The 23,592-nt window shown below is 35.2% G+C and overlaps 1 protein-coding gene and 1 long non-coding RNA gene across 4 annotated transcripts; one reads left to right on the top strand and one right to left on the bottom strand.

Annotated features, from left to right (window-relative positions):
* Positions 1–23,504, bottom strand: LOC123549452 (vesicle-associated membrane protein/synaptobrevin-binding protein-like). Of its 3 annotated transcripts, none has more exons than XM_045337563.2 (7): positions 23,363–23,504; positions 17,343–17,495; positions 16,801–16,907; positions 15,783–15,857; positions 15,080–15,196; positions 9,409–9,510; positions 1–8,007 (listed from the first exon to the last, which is right to left on the bottom strand). In XM_045337563.2, exons 1-7 carry the CDS (start codon positions 23,418–23,420, stop codon positions 7,840–7,842), a joined length of 780 nt encoding a protein of 259 aa, XP_045193498.1. In that variant the 5' UTR covers positions 23,421–23,504; the 3' UTR covers positions 1–7,839. The 3 variants fall into 3 exon arrangements, with proteins under 3 accessions (XP_045193498.1, XP_045193499.1, XP_053401330.1); XM_045337564.2 differs by having other exon boundaries at positions 15,167–15,196; XM_053545355.1 differs by lacking the exon at positions 15,080–15,196.
* On the top strand, positions 21,038–22,261 carry LOC123549454 (uncharacterized). The gene is made up of 3 exons (XR_006686042.2): positions 21,038–21,164; positions 21,664–21,845; positions 22,100–22,261. It is a non-coding gene; the product is annotated as an uncharacterized LOC123549454 (long non-coding RNA).
* Positions 23,505–23,592: the final 88 nt, after the last annotated feature.

The raw sequence follows: 23,592 nt of genomic DNA, 5'->3' as shown, positions 1-23,592 counted from the left end.
TTATGGTTTAAACATTAATGTCTTTATTGCAGTAAAGTGGGAATCATTTTTTTCACAATAAAACAACAAGCTAAGTAAAGTTACAGCATCTTAACAATGACTAATTATAGATCTGAATGCACCTCAGTATTATACATGTATTGTGTAACAAAAAATCTACAAACTTGGGGGGACTTTTGTACATGTTCACTGAAGCGCTGTGGAAAAATGTCTTTAGAATTTTTAAAGCTATGGCAAAATTTATGGTGAAGGAAAAATTTTGTACACAGTCCCTTATAAACATATACACCTGACTTTACACTAAACTAGTTAAGGAATTCAAGAAAAGGGTCATACAGTGCATATACATAAAACATTTAGACCAATGATATTGTGTTCATTTTCACATGCGAAAATACTTTCTCCCATGTTGAAACGAACCTTTTTTTTTCCAGCCTCAGACATCATATATAAATACAACTTTGCAAAAAAGAAAATCACAAAAATGTAAGGAACAATTAAGGTACTGCAGTATACACTACAGTCCTGTTATTCCAAATACATGTACATCAATCAGTTTGTTAAAGAATAAATGACTCACATTTCAATTTCAAAGTGATGATAAGCTCTAAAATGTATCACCTAGCAGCAGAAGTTATTTCCAATTACATTCTTACACCTTTCACATTTTCAAACAGTACTGGAATCCCATATATGGTCTTGATCAATTTAAATTTCTAAAAACTGAAAATAAAATAGATCACTAATATTTTGCCCTCTCCCTCATTACATTTTATTCACCAAAAATCTAAAAATCTAACTTGCTAATTTCTCAAACAAATCTCCAAAAAAGGAAGTACTTTATTCAATGCAAAACTGGACAGAAATTAACTTTACAATTCATTTAAAGGTGTTTAATCAGGTTTTGGTCAAACACTAGATTTGAGCCGTGCCATGAGAAAACCAACATAGTGCGTTTGCGACCAGCATGGATCCAAACCCTGCCTGCGCATCCGCGCAGTCTGGTCAGGATCCATGCTGTTCACTTTCAAAGCCTATTACAATTAGAGAAACCGTTAGCAAACAGCATGGATCCTGACCAGACTGTGCTGATGCGCAGGCTGGTCTAGATCCATGCTGGTCGCAAATTCACTATGTTGGTTTTCTCATGGCGTGGCTCATTTGTTTATAACTTTAACATCTGATCACTTACACTTATTTGCGTTCACTTACTGCTAGTCCAAGTTAGATTTTCACTGTAATAGGTATTAATAAACCTCTAACAGAATAAATAAATGAGGTGAAAAATTTCAAGAAATGTTTAAAGTAACTGTTCACCTTTAAGCTGTAAATTCTTCTTTGCAAAATTTGTTCATATTAATAAATAAAAACATTTAAAATGATAACACCATTATGACTGGGGTTAATTCGTTATTCAGTAGGCAACTGACTAAAATTGTGGTGATGCATCTTGGACAAATACATTATATCAACAGTTTTATCCTACAACAATCATTCTCATTTCACTCATTTCTTACAAATACACCATCAAATCTAGCTCTAAAAACAACAATTTATCTGCCAAATCTATTATAGGCTCAGGGGAAGCACTATTAAACTGGACTGGTTTCGTCTCACATTAGTGTTTACATTGAAAAACCCCCCCGATATCCTAAAATGTTGTTGTTCATGTACTTCAGTGTCTCAAGAGCCTGCATTTAATTTTACAAGAGAAAAAAACACTACAATTACTAAAATAATTTTATTTTTATCATCAAAAAAACATGGTATCAATGTTAAATTAGTGTTGTTATTCAAAAATTAAAGTATCAATTAAAATTTAAACCCTTACCCTGCTAAATTTCTATAATGAACTTGTCCATTTTTCAATCTAGACAACACCATTACCTGTTAAAAGGTGTGTTTATAAAAAGGATACTGACTGAATGGCAAACAGTGCAGATCTTGATCAGACTGCATGGATGTGCGGGCTGATCATGATCTACACTGGTCGCAAAGGCAGAATCAGTAGTGTCCAGCATGATAAGGGTTAAACTAATATACTATTTAGGTTAGTAATCTTTTTCTTTGCATGTGATACACCCAAATAAAATTAAGAAATAAAATCCCTTTTTCTACCACTGTAAGTATCGTAAATGTTTTCAAACATGAAGTATAGCACAGCTGCAACTTCAGTTTCTGTCATCAGTTTACACTCGAGAAAAAATCTGCCGAGTTCTCTTACAAAACATAGGTTAGTGTACATCTACAAAGATTATGTTCATCATACACAGAGCCAAGGGCCACCATTGCCTGAAGCAACTCAACCTGTGAAGTTGTATTTGCTCTGACAAACATGAAAGTAATGAAACAAGCAGATGAAATGGAATGAATGCCAACTGTCACAAACATTATGAGTAGCATAAAGGTCAATTTCTGTACAGAAACAACTGACCATAGACTCTCCAAAAAAGGTGTTTAATATATGACTCAGGTTTGGCGAAGTCAACCAAACCGTTAAGAAGAGTTCATCAAAGAGACTCTAAGAATTCTTTGAAAGAAAAATACAGGACAGTCAAAAAGACATATAGCTCTTGCTAGTGAATATGTCTAGGCAGAGCCACAAACATGTGCCTCTAAATAAAACAAGAGCACCGCCCTGCGGGTGCTGACGCTCATCTGATTTTTTTTTGTATAATAGAAAAATTGTCCTACCCATGATTTTCTAAGTCCAAAAAGGGCCATTATTCTTGCAAAAAGCAGGATGGAGTTATGTTTCTTAATGTACATAGTCAGCTTATGATGGTGAACAACTGTTGCAAGTTTCAAAGCAATAGCTTCAAATAGTTTAGGAGAAAAGCTGACCTAAACATAAAACTTAACCAATAATTCTGATATTTTCGAAGTCCAAAAGAGGCCATAAGTCTTGCAAAAAGCAGGACAGAGTTATGTTTCTTGCTGTACATGGTCAGCTTATGATGGTGAACAAGTGTTGCAAGTTTTAAAGCAATAGCTTTGATAGTTTATGAGAAAAGCTGACCTAAACATATTACTCAACCAAGAAAACTGATTTTCTAAGTCCAAAAGGGGCAATAATTCTTAAAAAAAGCAGGATGGAGTTATGTTTCTTGGTGTACAGGGTCAGGTTATGATGGTGAACAAGTATTGCAAGTTTCAAAGCAATAGCTTTGATAGTTTAAGAGAAAAAGTTGACCTAAACATAAAACTTAACTAAGAAATCTGATATTTTCCAAGTCCAAAAGGGGCCATAAATCTTCCAAAAAGCAGGATGGAGTTATGTTTTTTGCTGTACAGGGTCAGCTTATTATGGTGAACAAATGTTGCAAGTTTTAAAGCAATAGCTTTGATAGTTTAGGAGAAAAGCTGACCTAAACATAAAACTTAACCAAGAAAACTGATTTTCTAAGTCCAAATGGGGCAATAATTCTTGCAAAAAGCAGGATGGAGTTATGTTTCTTGATGTACAGGGTCAGCTTATGATGGTGAACAAGTGTTGCAAGTTTCAAAGCAATAGCTTTGATAGTTTAGGAGAAAAGCTGACCTAAACATAAAACTTAACCAGGCAACGCAGACGCCGATCAAGTGATGACAATAACTCATCACATTTTTTCAAAAAATCAGATGAGCTTAAAAAATAGAAAACAGTAAAACTCTTTATCAATTCAGGTTCAAAAACACAAAGCACAAATCTCTGAAGACTCTTCCAACTATATATTTACAGAATGTTATATCTGCTAGACCAACCATTTATCTCAACACTCATCCAATAAATCTGATAATAAGTCTGTACACATTTTAAAGATGGAAAGCTTATATATAAAGGGTAAAGTCAGGGAGCTACATGTAAGATATCATACATAATACTAAAGTAAAATGCCTCTTTATCCCATTTATGATTCAGTATATAGTAAATAGGCTTGAAAGCTCACCCATGAGAAAATAGCGCAGAGCACAATTCTGTAACTTTCTTCCATAACTACATCAAATAAACCTACCTCTGTTTTTAAGTTGTCATGAAGCCAAGTTTCAACAGTCAGTTCTAATTTGCTAAATATCATACAATCTGTACATATTTTCTCATCTTGCTTGATGACATTTTAAGTTTTGATGTACAGCTAAATCAAAACCCACTTTAGCATTGCCTGTCTTGGACCATTACATACATGAGTTAATCAATGTTTACCCATTCACACAATAACACACATGAACACTAGCTGGCTTACTGTATGTAGCTTTTGATAAGAACAATAAAATGACTTGACTAATACCATCGTGTGTTGATATTAAATAACAGCCCAATGGCAATGTTTTTTTAAGTCCTTAGTATCGATATTATATGCACTTTAAACACTTCTACTTTTCCCATCAACCCTCGATGTTTACATACAATAGCAGTGATGGAAAAGCAGTAATACAAAACGTTTACAGCAAGGTTATTTTGTGTATGCATTTAATTACTTGTGTGATATATATCATTGCTATTAATGATTAATAATATGTGGATTAGATCATTTGGTCTGACTTAAAGTTTTAGGTCAAACTGACACAGTTCACTTCAGTGACTTTCAAGCTTTAATGGTTGGGGTGGGGGGAGACCCGAAGTGCCCACCTGAACATTATATCTACCACAGCCAGCTCACATTGTTCCTACAGTCAAGTTGTGAAGAACAGTGAAGCATTATACAATTCCACATTGTTCCTACAGTCAAGTTGTAAAGAACGGTGTAGCATTATACAATTCCACACTGTTCCTACAATCAAGTTGTAAAGAACGGTGTAGCATTTATACATTTCCACATTGTTCCTACAGTCAAGTTGTGAAGCACAGCGTAGCATTAAACAATTCACCATTGTTTCTACAGTCAAGTTGTGAAGCAAAGTGTAGCATTATACAATTCCACATTGTTCCTACAGTCAAGTTGTGAAGAACAGTGAAGCATTATACAATTCCACATTGTTCCTACAGTCAAGTTGTGAAGAATGGTGTAGCATTATACAATTCCACACTGTTCCTACAGTCAAGTTGTGAAGAAAGGTGTAGCATTATACAATTCCATATTGTTCCTACAGTCAAGTTGTGAAGCACAGCGTAGCATTATAGAATTCAACATTGTTTCTACAGTCAAGTTTTGAAGCAAAGCGTAGCATTATACAATTCCACATTGTTTCTACAGTCAAGTTGTGAAGAACGGTGTAGCATTAGACAATTCCACATTATTCCTACAGTCAAGTTGTGGAGAACAGTGTAGCATTACACAATTCCACATTGTACCTACAGTAAAGTTGTGGAGAACGGTGTAGCATTACACAATTCCACATTGTTCTTACTGTCAAGTTGTGAAGAACGGTGTAGCATTACACAATTCCACATTGTTCCTACAGTCAAGTGATGAAGAACAGTGAAGTATTATAGAATTCCACATTGTTCCTACAGTCAAGTGGTGAAGAACAGTGAAGCATTATACAATTCCACATTGTTCCTACAGTCAAGTGGTGAAGAACAGTGAAGCATTATACAATTCCACATTGTTCCTACAGTCAAGTGGTGAAGAACAGTGTAGCATTATACAATTCCACATTGTTCCTACAGTCAAGTGGTGAAGAACAGTGAAGCATTATAGAATTCCACATTGTACCTACAGTCAAGTTGTGGAGAACAGTGTAGCATTATACAATTCCACATTGTTCCTACTGTCAAGTGGTGAAGAACAGTGAAGCATTATACAGTTCCACATTGTTCCTACAGTCAAGTGGTGAAGAACAGTGAAGCATTATAGAATTCCACATTGTTCCTACAGTCAAGTGGTGTAGAACAGTGAAGCATTATAGAATTCCACATTGTTCTTATACAGTCAAGTTGTGAAAAACAATATAGTGAAGACCAATGAAGCACTAATTCCACATTGTTTCTACGCAGAAGTTGAGAAGAACACCATGTACGCAAGTACATGTACCAGTGTGGTCTGCAAGAGCCAGGATCCAAGGTAAATCTAGCTATTTATGTCTGAAGCCTTGGTTATTTTCAGCAAAACTGTGCCACAACATTCAGAATAAATGCAATAAAAAAAATCTTGCATACTTCCTTGTTTAAACCATCTGCTTCAAATACAATTGGTTATCCTTTCATAGATCTGTACGTATGTTCATAACTGGAAAAATTCAGCAGCAGTTGCAAAATACTGTGAAATCATTTTTCTTTGCGTAGGACGAATTTTCGCGCTAGGACTGATGCGCGAATTAAAGACCGCGCTATTATTATTTTTAATTTCTAAAATTGAAAATGCGCAAATTAAAGCCCGCGCGAAACAGTCCTTTTTCACATTTGCGCAAAATTTCATGCCAGCGAATTTAAATGGTTTCACAGTAGATTTACCGTTATAAGTAGCAATCTAATTTAGAGACACATTGTTATACAGGCGAAAATAATCTACATTCCAAAATACATACATATTTATAAAAGTCTTCTCAAACCAGCACAAATAACTACACTTATTCCTCTCTTTCAGTGAGGCCCTTTTCAATATTTCATATATTAGCAAAGTAAGAAGAAGAAAAGTCATTTATACAGTTAGAAAACAGAATATTCGCAAACATTATTCTACATAAAGTACAACATGATTTTTAATCAAATCTAAAACCAATTAAGAATGCAAATTTCACAAAGACATTTCATACTCAGCTCATGTTATACATTATTCCCTCTTAACATTAAAAACAAATTAATTTTTTACCTCATAATGATTTTTTTTACTTTCCAATATAGATTTTTATATATACCTTATACCATGTCATGGCTTGTGAAAGCTAGATTATGAAGAAACTGTATTTTAATCTGTTTAACAGACTTGTTAGTATGTTCTTATTCACATTTAAAAGTTTAAAATATCTACAGTTCACTCAAAACATTAAACTCAAAGCAGACAGTGGTAAATATTATGTAAAGCTGCAATATACCATGTATAAATACATTCGGATATTTTTAAATACTGGAAGTTATTTTCCTTGATGTAACTGGTAGCCATTTTGGGGGTCAAAATTTTCAATATTCATTATAGACATAGTCAAGAAATCATTGTCTTTGAGAAAAAAAACCTCTAACGTATCAAAGACACCTTTCATATTTAATATCACCTAATGTCAGAATATTTCATAATTAAATTATGTAACAGGAGTACAAGGAAAATTTTTTGTCAATTAAAAGAATTTCACAGCAATGTGAGAAATTCTCGTCTAATCAGTAATCTGTTTCAGATCTTGAAAAAAATGGCCACAAGGGGAGATAATTAATGCTATGTAAAAAGCATTATATAGAACAATTTTCACCATCTGAATATTACAGACCAACATGGTCAACATGGCAACTAATTGCAAACATTACATAATATTGGCAAATGTCTGTTACAGACCAAATGTTCAATATGTTATGATCACAACTGTTCTATATACAATTTTCTCTTGTACTATAGTACTTATGGAGATATTATAGTCCCTAGTAGTCAGAAGTACTTCACACAGATTTCGATGATTTAATCGTAATTTCACGTTGCATGATTTTTTGTCACTAAATTTCAATATATTCAGTTACCATAATATGCAGTTACTGAATGAAGCAAATAAAATTCACTAAAGCCTGTTTAACATACGAACAATATGAGACGTGGTTGTTCTGGATTTTGAATCATCATATATCATTTCAAAACTTGCGTCACCTTTACCAGCAAGCCGCTTATTCCTGTCCTTACTGCTTATGGCCCCATTTGCATTTACGATTTTTATGTGCTTAAAAATAAATAAGTCCAGTCTTAGTAAAAACGTCTCTCCCTTTTCCCGAGGTTGAAACTACAGTATGATTTTTCCTATTAAGATACCAAGAATAAGTACAACTATAAGGTAGACATATGGTGGAAGAGCAGAAGCTTGTGTTGGGACCTCGACTCGCTGTGACGGCGGTGGCGTAGATGATACAGTATCTGACATAGCAACTTTCCTCAAGCGTACTTCTTCAGCCTAGAAATATAGAACATAATTGTTACTCCCTCATTCTGAATGTTTACATTACTGAGGAGCATAGAAATATAGAACATTGTGTTAGTCCCTCATTCTGAGTTTTTCCATTACCAAGGTAACTTGCCTGAAGTAAGATAGGTGGAGCATTCAGTCCAATAAATGCAGTTGTTATAGAGATACATTTGAACAGTCAGTCAATCAGTAACTTAAAAAAAAAGCTTTCTTATTTAAAACAAGAGCACAGCAATGAGGAGCAATATACGCCCGAAGGTATGACCTTTGACCCCTAAATGTGACCTTGACCTTGAATACCATGCTTTGTGCCATGTTTCTTTAAAATCCTTCAAGCAGTTCAAGAGTTAAAGAGAGGACACGAGACAAATTCATGACCTTTGACCCCTAAGTGTGACCTTGACCTTGAAGTGAGCCATCCAGAACATGCGCTTCACATTGTCTCGATGTGGTGAACATTTGTGTCAAGTTTCTTCGAAATCCTTCAAGGGGTTCAAGAGTTACAAAGCGGACACGAAATTGCTAACGGACAGACGGACAGACATCGGGGGTATAACATAATACGTCCCTTCGGGTATATAAAAAGTGCAGTAACTTGATTTACATTCAACCAAGAATTATATAACTTGGTTATTTCAGAAGGTCTGATGACTGGGAAGCAGTGTGTCAAGTTTCAATTCAATACATCTAGCTGTTCCCGAGATGCAACCTGATAGTTGCAGGCAAAACTTAACTAAAAAGGGGCCATAATTTGTATAAAATTCAACCAGGAGCTATCTAACTTGATTATTTTAGTAGGTTTGAAGTGGCCAATGTCGTTTTTCCTCCCCCCACAACCACCCATAACATTGGAGGCTATATAGGTATGTAAGGAAAATATTTGTTTTACAATTTACTGATGTTCATGCATTTTCGCTTCACAAACAAATAAAGAAATTTGAAATATAAAATTATACTGTGCCTCCTGCATATCTGGCAATATTTTAAGTTATAAACAGACATGATAAATTTGTAATCTGTATTATCAGTCTGACTGAAAGTAAGAAAACTGAAGATGAGTATCTTCTGGCATCAGAACCATTCTCCTAAAAATAATATTGCTTTCATATCTGCAATACTGGCGATTTTTGTGGATAGGTAGGTGGAGAGAAAACAAATGATATTTTATCTTTGGCCTGACTTGGAAGCCTTGTGTAAAGTTTCAATAAAATACATGCAATGGTTCCTGAGATACGAACTTGACCAAGGTGTGTAGCAGCATCAACACCTAGGTCAGTAGAACAGCTCTCAATATTCTTGAAATAGTCAAAACTAGAAAAAACATGTGACAACTTGAGAAAACAATTGATGTGATTTCTGTGAAGCTTGCTAGATGAGGGTAAGACAAACCTTGATATTTGAATTCTCTTCTTTCAAAGCATTTATCTGTTCTTTAAGTCGTCTTATTTCTTCGTCTTGCCGTTTCTGTGAATCCACATTACCAACAGTTGGCTAGAAAATCGAAGATACGAAAATTACAAACGATATATATATATATTATCTTCCAATATATAAAACATACCTTCTGAGAAAATGTAGTTTGAAATAAGTCTACTGCAAAAATTAAACAGTTTAAAAGAAAGGGCAGTAAAATTTATATCAATAACAATCATTACATCATCAATTTATTATTATTTGACACTAAAGTAGATTTTTTTATATCCAAATAGATGGCACTATTTTATCTACTGAAATAGCTTTAAAATTAGCAGATTTTTTAAACGAAAATATAGCAAAGCTTTAGCTTTTAAGAAAACAAGCTGCCAACAGAAATGCTCAACTATTCAAATCCACTGTCACAAAATATCTAAAATAATGAAAGAACAAGAGATGCTTCTGAGAAAAGCGCATGTCTCCCACAACTGCCCCTATGTAAAATATGTAGTTTCTTTAGATGGTTTAGACGAGTGGATCCAATTATATGGTCTCGATGAGTGGATCCAATCAGTAATTCAAGGGCCATAAATCAAAAGTGCTTGGGTGGATTTTGCTAGTTATCGAACTTGGCTAAGGTCTTATGGCCAAATGCATTTTGTTCAAGTTTAGTGGAGATCGGATGAGAAATGTTTGATTAAGAGAGCGGACAAGAGTAAAAAGGCTGATTTTTCGGTAATTCAAGGGCCGTAACTCCAAAATGCCTAGACCGCTTTGGCTAGTTATCAAACCTGGCCGAGGTCTCATGGGCAAACACATTATGTTCAAGTTTGGTGAAGATCGGATGAGAAATGTTCGACAGAGTGCGGACAAGAGTAAAATTGCCAATTTTTTGATAATTCAAGGGCCGTAACTCCAAAAAGCCTGGACCGATTTGGCTAGTTATCGAACTTGGCCAAGGTCTCATGGTCAAACACATTTTGTTCAAGTTTGGTGCAGATCGGATGAGAAATGTTCGACTTAGAGTGCGGACAAGAGTAAAACTGCCAATTTTTTGATAATTCAAGGGCCGTAACTCCAAAATGCCTGAACCGATTTGGCTAGTTATCGAATTTGGCCGAGGTCTCATGGTCAAACACATCTTGTTCAAGTTTGGTGAAGATTGGATGAGAAATGTTTGAATTAGAGTGCGGACAAGAGAAAAAAAAGGCCGATTTTTGGTAATTTAAGGGCCATAACTCAAAGATGCCTGGACCGATTTGGCTAGTTATCGAACTTGGCCGAGCTCTTATGGTCAAACACATTTTGTTCAAGTTTGGTGAAAATTGGATGAGAAATGTTCGACTTAGAGTGCGGACAAGCTTTGTGACAGACAGACACACACACACAGACTGGAGTAAATCAATATGTCTCCCACACCACTGACATAAACTAGTGCAAAATGGGGTAACAATTTTGAATTATAAAACGGTCACCTCTTATGTCAGATAGAAAACAATAGTAAATCAATAAGTCTCCCACACCACAGACATAAACTAGTGCAAAATGGGTTAACAATTTTGAATTATAAAACTGTCACCTCTTATGTCAGACAGAAAACAGGTAACACAAAAATTGCTCCAACAAAAATGGGCGTAATTTTGTGAAACAGCAAAACAGGATCTGTGTATTCCATGTCATAACATTACAGTGAACAAGAGCATGAAGTTATAATTCATCTCCACAAGCACTGACTGAGATACCAGCTTACAAATCAGAATTGCCCTCGACACATGAGTACAATAGCTCTACCTATTCTTTCACAGATTAAGTATGCTTCACTAAATCAAGCAGAATTCTAACTAGTAAGAAGCAATTGCAGAAGTGTAAAATTTTATATCACAGTATCATTAGAGACAACTAGACAGTAGCAGTTGACTTGCTAACAAGAAGCAAATAAGGCCTAACCCATTTAAATCCATTTCAGCACAGAATTTACAGTGAAATCATTAATCTTTAGCCTGCTAAATTTCGAGAATGAACTGTCCATCATTGCATTTGGGCAATACCATTATTCAAAGGGATTTTAAATGAAAATTTACTGACTTAACAGCGAACAGTGCAGACCATGATCAGCCTGCATGGATGTGCTCAATGATCACTTAATTTCTCATACATTCTCTGGATCATTAGTCAGTATAAACAGAACTAGAAATGTGTCCATGGGACACAGATGCCCCCACTACATGACAAAGGACACAGATCAACTTTGGGAAAACAATATGCTGCAAATTTTTTCCTAGGTCAGGGGCCATAACTCCTACAATACTGAATGAATCCGGACGCGAAACCCCAGGTGCACAACTGCACATGCTGACCAACATTCCTGTAAACTTTGGTGACTCTAGGTCAAATACTTTTGGAGCTACGCGCAACACAACATTAAAATGACCAATTTTTAACTAAGTCAGGGGCCATGACTCATACAAGACTAAACGAATCCGGACGCGAAACCCAGGTGCGTAACTGCACATGCTGACCAACATTCCTGTAAACTTTGGTGACTCTAGGTCAAATATTTTTGGAGCTAGGCGCAACACAACACTAAAATGACCAATTTTTACAAAGTCAGGGGCCATAACTTCTACACGACTGAATGAATCCGGACGCGAAACCCCAGGTGCATAACTACACATGCTGGTGGGGGCATAAAAATTGTATGTAGGTCAAGGTTAAGCCACCGTCATCAAACTGGGTCAAAATAAATGTTGCTCAGTAATTGAAAGGTAAAGAACAAAACATGTGTACAGATGTAAACAAAGCACTGAATGACGCTGTTCATTTAAAATTTGTTAAAAAAAAGAATCTGCTGCAGTTTAGTTTCCATGGCAGTGTAGATCATATGCTTTTCTTACTGATGTCATCATAATGTTACTAACTCAACTGATGATATTGTTTTGAAAAGATTGATTTAACCCTCATAAATTGAAACAGCAATGCAAGTGCTGCAAAATCATTAATATTCATGGGAACTTATTTTCTTGGATTTTGTGGTTGAGCCAAACCACAACTTGAAATCAAAAATTTAAAATCCATCAATTCATCTCCCTATGAAATAGATGTTGGTCCAAATCATGAAATTTTATGCCCACAATTTCACAGTATAAGGTATAAATTCTAAAAGTTGAAAAACACCAGTGCCATATTTTTTTCTCTATACAAGAGGACTTACCTGTTCCAATATATACTGTCTTACAATTCATACCCATTCATTTTTAATCAATTATTATTTTATTAGTAGGTGTAAATTTGTTGAAACAATTCCCAAATATTAAATTTCTTTCACCATTAGTATATTCCCTTTTTTTCCAAATGCCAATTTATAAAGCGTATAGAAAGCTATAAGGGTGAATACAGGAAGGTGCATACTGCCTTTCTTCAAATAAATGCTCTGTTTTCCCACAAACAAAGAATATCCCTATGTCAACTTCAGACTTTACATTACAAATATGTTTATAGAATGGAGTCAGTTGAAGTTTGACACTTCCTGCTCCAGTATGTCGCTTACTATTTCTGCGTTTTAGTTTGTGGCTAAAAAACACAGATTTAGTGGCTAAAAAACACAGATGATTTGTGGAGCAGACTCCTTTTTTTAACTACATTTATGATATAAAAAAAGCTCTACATATAGGCCTTGGCTTAATGTTACTGTATGGGGACATGTTCACAATGTAAACTTACATAAATTTTCAATTTAACATCAAAACTGGCAAGGTTATTTCTAGAGGATGGATGATATTACCAGCAAAACAAGAGCTGTCACTATTGGTGACAAGTGCCCCCGAAGCGTGCCCAAGAAAGTGTCTGCGCAAAAAAATCACACATCATTTCGTGACCTTGACCTAAGAGACCTGGGTCAGAAGTGTGACAAACCTCAATATGGTTAACATTTTTGTTAAATTATTTTCAAATCCCTTGATAAATGTCACAGTTATGGACCAGACAAGAAACATCTTTGACTTTTAACCGTGACTTTGACCTTGGAGCTAGGGGTCTGGGACTTGCACATGACATGTCATCTCAATATAGGGAACATTTATGCCAAGTAATTTTAAAATCCCTTCATCAATGGCAGAGTTATGGACTGGACAAGAAACAGACCATGTTAACCTTTAACCTCTAAGTTTGACCTTAGAGCTAGGGGTCTGGATCTTGTGCAGGACAAGTCGTCTCATTATGGGAAACATTTATGCCAAGTAATTTCAAAATCCCTTCATCAATGACAGAGTTATAGACTGGACACGAAACAAACCCTGTTAACCTTTGACTTTTAAGTGTGATCTTGACCTTGGAGCTAGGGGTCTGGGTCTTGCGCATGACATGTCGTCTCATTATGGTAAACATTTATGCCAAGTTATATCAGAATCCCTTTATGAATGGCAGACTAACATCCCAGACAAGAATTTACAAGGACGCACACACGCACTCATGGATGGACAGTGCGATTTTAATATGCCCACCTTTGGGGGCATAAAAAGAGAGTACTGGTGGTGTATTTGGGTCAACTGCACATGCTGAATAAAATTCCCATAAAGTTTTGTTACTCTGGATCAAATAACTTCAGCAATATGCCTACCATAATGTCAAGGGACTGAAGCCTTACTCAGTGAAAACCCAAAGCACACCCTAGATGTGCAACTTCAAATGCTGTATCATATTTCTATGAAGTTTCATGACTCTTGGTAAAATATTTTTTTGAACAAGAGCTGTCCGTAAGACAGCATGCTTGGCTTTTCTTATTGCTTGACTCTGAATTAGCGCTTTGTCAGTAAAAGGGGCATAACTCTGTCAAAATTTAAATCAGAGTTACGGGGATTGTTTCTTCTGGTGTAGCCTTGATACTAAGTTGATAGTAAAAAACTATTTTAAGTTTCAGTCAAAAGCTTTGAAAGTAACAGAGATACTGGATGTTATCAAAAACTTTAACCAAAAAATTCTAAGTTAAAAAGGGGCATAACTCTGTCAAAATTCAAATCAGAGTTATGGGGATTGTTTCTCCTGGTGTAGGCTTTGATAGTAAAAACTATTTTAAGTTTCAAGTTAATAGCTTTGATAGTAACAGAGATATTTGACTTTACCAAAAACTTAAACCAACGACGACGCTGGGGCGATTGCAATAGCTCTACCTTTTCTTTGAAAATATGAGCTAAAAACTCATGACACAAATTTTTCAGTCCCTATATCTTTAAACGCGTCAAGGGGGATAGCAACTTTCCTCACACCATTTGCAACTGATATTCTTTATGTTTTGCTTTTTGCATACTGGTAATATATACATGGTAAATTTCATATGGACTGCAAGACTAATTACCATGATTAGATAAATTGTACTAAACCTATTCTTTAAGAGCAAAAGACTAATTTAAAAACTCCTCTTTTTATATATATAATGCGAGAAAAAGACAACAAAATTGTTTTTAAAGGAAAAGTTTTATATATTTAATGCGAGAAAATGATGACATTAACTGTTTTAACGAACAAGGATTTTATACAATTAGAGCATTTATTTCAATAAATACAGTATATGGTAGCAATGTGTCTAAGCTCTGGGTGTTAATCTAAATCTTGTTAATGCTTCAGCTCAGCAAAACTGATAAAAACACCTTACTTTTTGGGCTGACGCGGGGTAGGCCTCGGCCCGAGGGGTTGGGAGGTCGGGCCGAGTATGAACGTTTTCTTGTTTAACTGCTTTTACCTTTTCTTCATGTACCACTGAATTCTGTGACTGAAATAAAATCATCAGAAAGTGTTGACAACTTTCACTCAAATATTACATCAAACCAATTAAATCCAGTATCTTCATTACTTACTTATATACATGTATATTCTAGCATACAACTGCTGTAACTGTTATTTTTAAAGGATGTTTTAACAGGACAGCAAAATTGTATTAACAAGATCACATGCTGTTAACTTAACTCACCCTTTTATATGTATGCTATCCATTAGAAATAGCAAATATATTCTGTCATTTTACAAATCCCAGGAACAAATCTGAGAGAAATTGAAACTCTTTTCATGCTAGAATAGTATCAACACATTTGTTTCTTGTCAACGCATTTGCAATATCACTCGGAACAAGCTGGTACCCTCCAACCAATCCCATAGGTTTCTGCACATGTGATATCTATACATTTAACCGTGTTTGTCAATTAGACATTGTTATTTCTATCCAAGGCATATATAAAAGCAGACATGTCAAAAAGTTTGGAGAAACAGTTGTAAGAAACAGATATTAATTTAAAAGCAGCATTTATATATAAATGTATCTCTTAGATATAAGCTTATCTGCATACTGAAACTCTACTTACTGCTGAATTCCCAGTGGGATCAAGTACACATTTCAACTTTGAATCCATCAACTGTTCTGGTAATACATCCTTCCACTGAAAACGATAATGTCTTTGTTTATAAATGTAACGAAGCAATATTTTCTTTCTTTAGATATCTTGTAACTAGTTACAGTATAGTAAATCTGTAATCTGTCTCAAATTATTTTAAGAATTGTACACTGTCACAATAATCCAAGTTAGTATGTATACACAGAAATACTTTTTCCTTACAATCCCTGTTAAGTACATATCCATCATTCCCTTCCAGATAATGGCTCAAAAGTATTTCACTGCCAGTGAATTTTAAACATAATAATCAAAGTTCTGTAAGTGTTTTTACATTCATGGTGACTTATGTTTTTTAGGCGTGTAACGATACTCTAGTCACACAATACAATATATATTGGGATACAGAAGCAACTAAACGGTACATATCGCGATACAAATTGAGTACCATAAGTCAGCATTCATGTGACAAAATGAAAAACAAAAATCAAAGTTCCTACACTTGGAAAGTACATGAAAATTTGTTTATAAGTTAAAGAATTTTTTATAAATGATAAATTTGTTTAGTTACTATCTTTAACAATGATTGTATAAATGTTTTAATCCAATGTTTCTATTTTTACTGTATCAACAGGTCTATGATACAATATGGAACAGATCTTGTTTGGAGGAAACACAGGATTATCCGATACTAGACAGAATGATGATGTGCAGAAAATAATCACAACAACTCACCCATGTGCAAAGCTCAGGTGAGCTAAGATAGTTGAATTAATCAAATTTCTTACTGCTCACTAATACATTTTAAGAAGTACTAAATTATGGGAGGAAAACATTTTGAGGTTATCCATGCATATCAAAATGCATTTTTTTCTAAACCCAGACTTTGCCTAGTACCAATCAAAAGCTTAAGTTTTGAGACTGGTTTCCCAACTTTGCTTCATAATCCTGTATCGTAGGCTAGTATGTCTTATACCATAATAAAACTTACCAACTGTTCTTGGTTTTCTATTTTACCATCAGGTGCAAACATTGTCTGTACCATAAACTTATGTTTGTTCTTTTCATTTGGGTCATAATCAAATGGTTGCAGCATCACTGTGAATAAAGAAATAAGCATTACTTTCATTTTGGAATTTAAGGTATTGTCCTATTATGCCAACATTGTTATCAAAATATGAAGTAAAATATATACGAGAGCCTCACTAAAGACATTATCAATAGCTGAGCTCTGACTGAATTTTATCTTAAATCAACACATAACATAATGCATTTGTTATTTAAATGTTGGCTAGGGATCAAATGATAAATTATATTTTCTGGAAAAAAAATTAAATTTGAATGCATTGTTAAGCGCCTACTCAAGCAATTTCAAGACCTCCAATACACTTAGTATTACTGTCTTGACAACAAACTTTAAAACCCACTTAACAATGTACCGCAAAGTATACTGACATTCCAAAGTTCAGAGAAGAAACATTATTGTGTATTAAGTGTTGCAGAAAGTTACAAGCTGTGTCACAATGTTATTACCAGCCACAGTTACTGCTCCCTTTGACTCTATGACACCACTGTTTGGTCTGACACAGTATCGTTTTGGTGCTGTTGTTTTCACTTTGAAACATACTCGCTTATCTGACGGATTGGTCAACTTCAGATCTGCTGTCACAACTTCATTAAACGGACCTGTACAAAATCCAAGAATTAAATTTTTTTATAAATCAGCACTGCAAATTTTACATAAAATATGAGATCCATTTACTGTGTCTTGAATATTTATCTATGGAAAACAGTTGATCGTTTTCATTTACAGAATTCAAATGGATAGAAAATACAATGCATAATTTTTGCATATGCCTTTAAAGTAAACAACCGGATATTGATTTTGTAAATCAACAATGACCGGGCTACTGATGCTTTAGATTTATGGTTGCCCGGCGGGCTTACTTTCTGATTTTTTTGGTAGCCCGACAAAAATTTTTGGTAGCCCGCTATTGATTTGTTGGACACTGAAGTTTACAGAATATTGTTTAAAATAAAATAAATAAAAATATCCAATGCAATGATAATGAAAAGGAATATGGGTTATTTCATAAACTGAAAACAATGATTAAGAATCAATGCAGCTAGATGCCCACGGGCAACATGTCGAGCCCGCCAGCTGTCAAAAGGACTACAGTGACAGAACTGATTGAGGCAAATATTTCTGCCAAGTTATTTAAGAACATCTCCATCCTTGGCCAAGTTACAGCCCAGACAAGAGAAAGTGCATCAACTTTTGACCTTTGACCCCTAAGTGTGACCTTGACCTTTCAACTACTTACGCCTGACAGACTGTCTCCTTGCGGCAAATAATTGTGCCAAGTTATTTATGAAACCCTCAATCAGTGATTTTTTTCTCAAAATTGTAAATGGCTACCAGAAAAATTATGAAAATTAGCGCCGTTTTGCTCAAAATTGTGAATTTTTCCCCCCTTAATTGTGATTTTTTTTAAATACTTTGTGAATCAAAATTTTTAAAGATTGAATATATGGGCTTATCTAAAACTTACATTCATATATTTATTCCAAAACACATGAGGTCACCATTTAAATGATTTGTACCCGATTCGTACCTAAATGCAATATGAATTAACATTTCGTACCCAAACACACTATGAATTAACGTTCAAGGGTCAATAATATAAGGTGACGAACGTAAATTAATCTTGATTTCCTCACAAAGTTCATAACAAACTTCTTCAGCTCTTACCGTGCTACAGACGGCTTGATCCGCCTTCCAGATTTTAGCCCTATCTCCAGAGCTTCGGAAAATTTTGCCCTCTTGGGTACCCCATTACATCATACTTTAATCTTAGTAATGGTGTTTCCCAATGCACATGCTCGGTAAGATTACTACCAGTAGGCATTGCAAACATGGCAGCCTCCATGAATTAATGCCTCGCTTACCTTTTTCGACGTTTTTCTACCATTCTTAAAGGTTTTCACACCAATTGTGAATGGGTCCGGATGACCCAATTTGAAAATTGCGAAAGACCATTTGCAATTGTGAATGGGTCCAATATTCGCTACCACTTATATAAGGAAAAAATCGCTGTCAATCCATGGCTGAGTTACAGCCCGGACAAGGAAAACTTCACCAAGTTTTGACCTTTGACCTCAAAGTATGACCTTGACTTTCAAGCTGTTGGTTGTTGCACATGACACATCATCTTATCGAGGCAAACATTTGTGCCAAAGTATTTAAGAATCTCTCAATCCATGGCTGAATTAATGGACAAGCAAAACAGCAAACTCGGACGGACGGACGTACATACACCAACTGCCATTGTGACAACTATGTCGAGCTCATCGCCAGTGGGCTTGACAAAAAGCAACAAAAGTTGAACAAATGTATCAGAAGCAACACTGCATGGCTTGATACTGCTACAGGACAGTATTATTTTATCTATCCATTATTGTCACACCCACTTTTGAGTGTTATGAACAGGAGTGCATATAGTTCAGTCAGCAAATGATCAATATTCATATGGGAACATTACGACTCATATTAAAAAACATTTTACTTTACGTGTGTGTACATTTTTAACTTTTATTTTAGGGTACATGTACATTTTGGTTTGTGTACGTTTTGACCTGCATCAGAGTGCATGCCATATCACAGGAAACAGAAGTATTTATAGTTCTTTAATCCTGGGAAAAATACAATCCCAAATTCAACAAATAATTAATAGCAATTTGTACGCTGTGATCGGAAGGTTTTATACAAATCGCTATTAATTATTTGTCGAATCTGCAATCATATTTTTCCTGGGATTAAAGAATTATAAATACTTCTGTTTCCTGTGACTTACCATACATCTAAACCTTAAAAGTTATAAAACAATGAGAAAAATACGAGAACAAACTTTTGAAATCATCTCCCGTTTTTTTGGATAAAATAATGTTTTCTGGTACATGTACAAAATATTTGTAATGATTACATGTCTGATAATGAATTTATGTTGACATTAAAGCATAAACTTGCCTCGCTGACATTTTATGAATGTATATTTTGTGTTTTGTTTCTGCAATTTGGTAGTCTGTTGTTTACTGAAACCGGAGTCAGGGTAGATATCTCCTTCCACCTGTCACATCATATTTTCGAAGATTTAAGTTTTTATTTAAAAATATGAATTAAATTCAACCCATTTGAAGTTTCTACATGAATATTAATGTTTAATGTATTAAAGCAAGTAAGTCTGACCAGTATATTATGACTTTTTCGGATTTTTTAATGTCTTTGTTTTCCTAACAGTAAAAATGCAGAAACGGGTAAGGCGACATCCACACCTTACTAGCATTCACTGATGGTTCTTGCAAGGGCAATCCAGGACCATGTGGAGCCGGGGCATGCATATTTATGCCACTTGACGACACACATACAGAACTGAAGAAACCTGTGTCAAGCTCAGCAAGTATCCTGCTTGGTGAAATTGTAGCTATAAAAATAACACTGCAAAGAAGAATCAGGAAGAAGACACATAAACCACATAAAGATATTTTCAGACAGCCAATCTGCTGTAGGAATTCTACAGTTAGGTTGGAAAGCTGACACATACACAACAACTGTGAGAGAAACTAAACAACTGATGAAAGATCTGGACTCAGTAGGCATCAAAACAGACATCTCCTGGACACCTGGTCATGCAAACATCCTTGGTAATGAAATAGCTGACCGTCTTGCAAAGGAAGCTGCAAGTGAAGCTGAGACAATGGGCGAGTCTAATATCCCAACTACCTTGCAAGACATAAAGAAAGCAGCAAAGAAGACATGTGAGAAGAAATGGCAGAACAGATGGCAACTAACAGACACCAGAAGGCATCTTCACCAATACATGCCTGATGTCGGGCTTAAACTTAAGGTCCCCACAAACACCAGCATCGAAGTACAATGCCAGCGTGTCATCCATCAATTGAGAACTGGATACTGCATGCTAAATGGGTATATGCATAGGATCGCAGGCCCTTCCCTAGCTGCATAAGGCGCCGCGCTACCGCGGCGCTTAAAACACGAAATATAGCTTCCCGCAGCACTTAAATATCCCGTGTGGTGCCTCAATTATTAGCGCAGCGTCTTAAATCAGTAAGCCATTTCATCCCCGTGAGATACCTCAGGTAAAATCGATCGGGGTAGTTTATATGAATACACAGTGTAGCTAGCTGTTTACCCTGTACTGATAAGGGTTTAAATACGACACATGTTGATGAAAGTCTGTGTTTTCACAAGTTTGGAGTGATTGGAAGCTAATTAGTTAAGGATTATAATTAGTCTATGCAAAGAAATGGGATAACAGTTGGTGGCGGCATGCATGGGTAAGTTGATTGTTATTGAGTAATAATTAGCAGAGAAAGGCAACTGTATTAAAATGACTAGTGATTCTTTGACTGTTTGAAGTTTGAAATCATTGTTCCCGATGAACTGAAGCAAACTTTTTCGAGGATGTTTAAATACTATTGTTTGAGGTGCTAGTAATTTCTAAATATTAAACTTTATCTACTATGATTTAAACATTGATTTATTTAGTTTGAAATCATTGTTCCCGATGAACTGAAGCAAACTTTTTCAAGGATGTTTAATTACTATTGTTTAAGGTGCTAGTAATTTCTAAATATTAAACTTTATCTACTATGATTTAAACATTGATTTATTTAGAATCTCCATTTACTGAATATATTTACAGCATCATGTATGGTCCAAAGAATTTTAGAAAAAAAAACAACAAAAAACAAGAAACTTATCAACAACAAAAAAGTTATGATTCATTTTGTCAAGTCATTGAAACATGTCATTGTAACTTATGTTTCATTTCAGGCTCTTTCATCACACTTCTCCCTTGTAGAAGACTGGGCGGTTATTGAATGGGCACAGGCGAAAGCCACCACAGAGGAACACTTTGAGCACAATGGATTGGATTATTGGTAATCTGTCCAAGTCTCACCCAAACCTGTGCAAAGTCGCTACAGTGGGACTGCTTCTACCAACCTCCACAGCTGGTGTGTATACATGTTCTTTCTGAAACTTGCTGCTTGCAGTAAAATACATAGTTAAACTTGAAATACAGAACCTGCTTCTGTGTGTAAAAAAGCTGCAATGGTGTTGTTAACACCCACAAATATTTAACAGAAATACTGACATTGCAATTCATTGTGCGGAAGAATGTCAAATCTTAGGAACTTTTACAATATAAATCCATCCTTGGTTATCCTTGCTCTGGGAAAATAACAGATACTTTTTTTTGTACTTTCAGATTGTGAGAGAGGTTTCAGCAGTTGAATGTGTAAAGACCACCCACTATTCACCAGTGAGCATGAAAGTGCTTAATGATTTACTCATGGTGTCCATGCAGGGACAAAAAATGAATGACTTAATTTCAGTGATGCAGTAAAGGAATGGCACAGTGCCAAAGACAAACACTTATATGAAAAAAATGCCTATGTATTGTTAGTGTATGTACAAAAGAAGTGGAAGGACATATGTGTTGTTCAGAAATACTTACAAAAGAAGTGGACATCTGTGTAGTGTATATGATATATTGATGGTTATATGATTATGTGATAATGTAGAAGTAATGAAATACATGTTGTTGTGTTTTTTTGCATATGGTATATTTAAAAAAGCACCATTTGGGTTCGATTTAAAAAAAAAAAAAAAAAAAACACAGGAGGGGATACCCCTCCCGCACCCACCCCTTATCCCGCCATGCAAACTTTACCCCAGCGTCTTAAAAAATTTCTGGGGAAGGGCCTGGATCGGGTTAGCAGAATCGCCGTTGTGCGCATGTCAGCATGGTGCTGAAACAGTCCAGTATTATCTTGAAAGACTGTGTGCTTCATGAAGAAGTGAGGGAGAGATTAAGACTAGAATTTGCTAGATACACTGGAGTATATTCGTTCAATGCAGAACTACTAATCCAAAGAAAGAAAGATGACCCTTACACTGAATAACCATTTATTGAACGAGACGCTCTGCAGCTTTATAAGTATCACAAAGCGTCTCATGAACAATTCCCCCTCACGTTAATTTAATTTAGTGGAGTACTACCTGAGTGAAAATTATACCGTGAAGAAATACCAATGTGACCGACTACCAGAGAGACATTCGAGCCAATCAGGGCTCATGATTCAACGATTGGATGACAACTATAAAATATCTGATCATAAAATAAGTCATCCCGATAAGCTAAATGAATAAGGCTAGACTCTGGGTCTAGAGGTTCGGTTACCGCACCCCTTGCCACTTCCAACAGAAAAAAAACTTCTAAAGATTGAAAATTTCATTATGAACATGTCAATCTGCTTGCAAAACATTTAAAGCATTTTTTTTTCAACTTAAAGCAGACTTTACCATTAAACATGGATTGATGAAAACTCACTTTCTGCATCTAACAATAAGCTGAACAGTTCATAAACTGTGACAAAGAAAAATAAAGAAAAAAGAAAGTGGAGATCTTCCAAATTAGGGTGGAGAAAATGGCCACTTGTGGCACTATATACCATCGAATAATGATTACCTCGAAAAACAAGTTCTACCGAAGGTTCAATCTGAAGTACTTGGTCTAATTTTGACATCTTTAGGGCTGCTTCGTCTCAATAATATCGAAAATAAAATCCTGAAATATTATTCCACCATCTGACTTTAGTCGTGGAACTGCGCATGCGCACAAAGAAGTGACGGTTAAACGAAATAATTTTGTTGTGTTATTTTTTTTACATTTATTATAAGATATTTTATAATTATCTT

Source organism: Mercenaria mercenaria, chromosome 6, assembly GCF_021730395.1.
Source record: "Mercenaria mercenaria strain notata chromosome 6, MADL_Memer_1, whole genome shotgun sequence".
NCBI classification, from domain to species: domain Eukaryota; kingdom Metazoa; phylum Mollusca; class Bivalvia; order Venerida; family Veneridae; genus Mercenaria; species Mercenaria mercenaria.
This window is presented reverse-complemented; position numbering and strand designations above follow the sequence as displayed.

Excerpts from the sequence above, each read along its gene's own strand:
- LOC123549452 (XM_045337563.2), bottom strand. The coding sequence starts at position 23,420 with ATGTCAAAATTAGACCAAGTACTTCAGATTGAACCTTCGGTAGAACTT. Across the intron at positions 16,908-17,342 it reads GGGAGCAGTAACTGTGGCTG|TGATGCTGCAACCATTTGAT; the intron begins GTAATAACATTG and ends CTTTATTCACAG. Across the intron at positions 8,008-9,408 it reads AAGAGAATTCAAATATCAAG|GCTGAAGAAGTACGCTTGAG; the intron begins GTTTGTCTTACC and ends CTATATTTCTAG.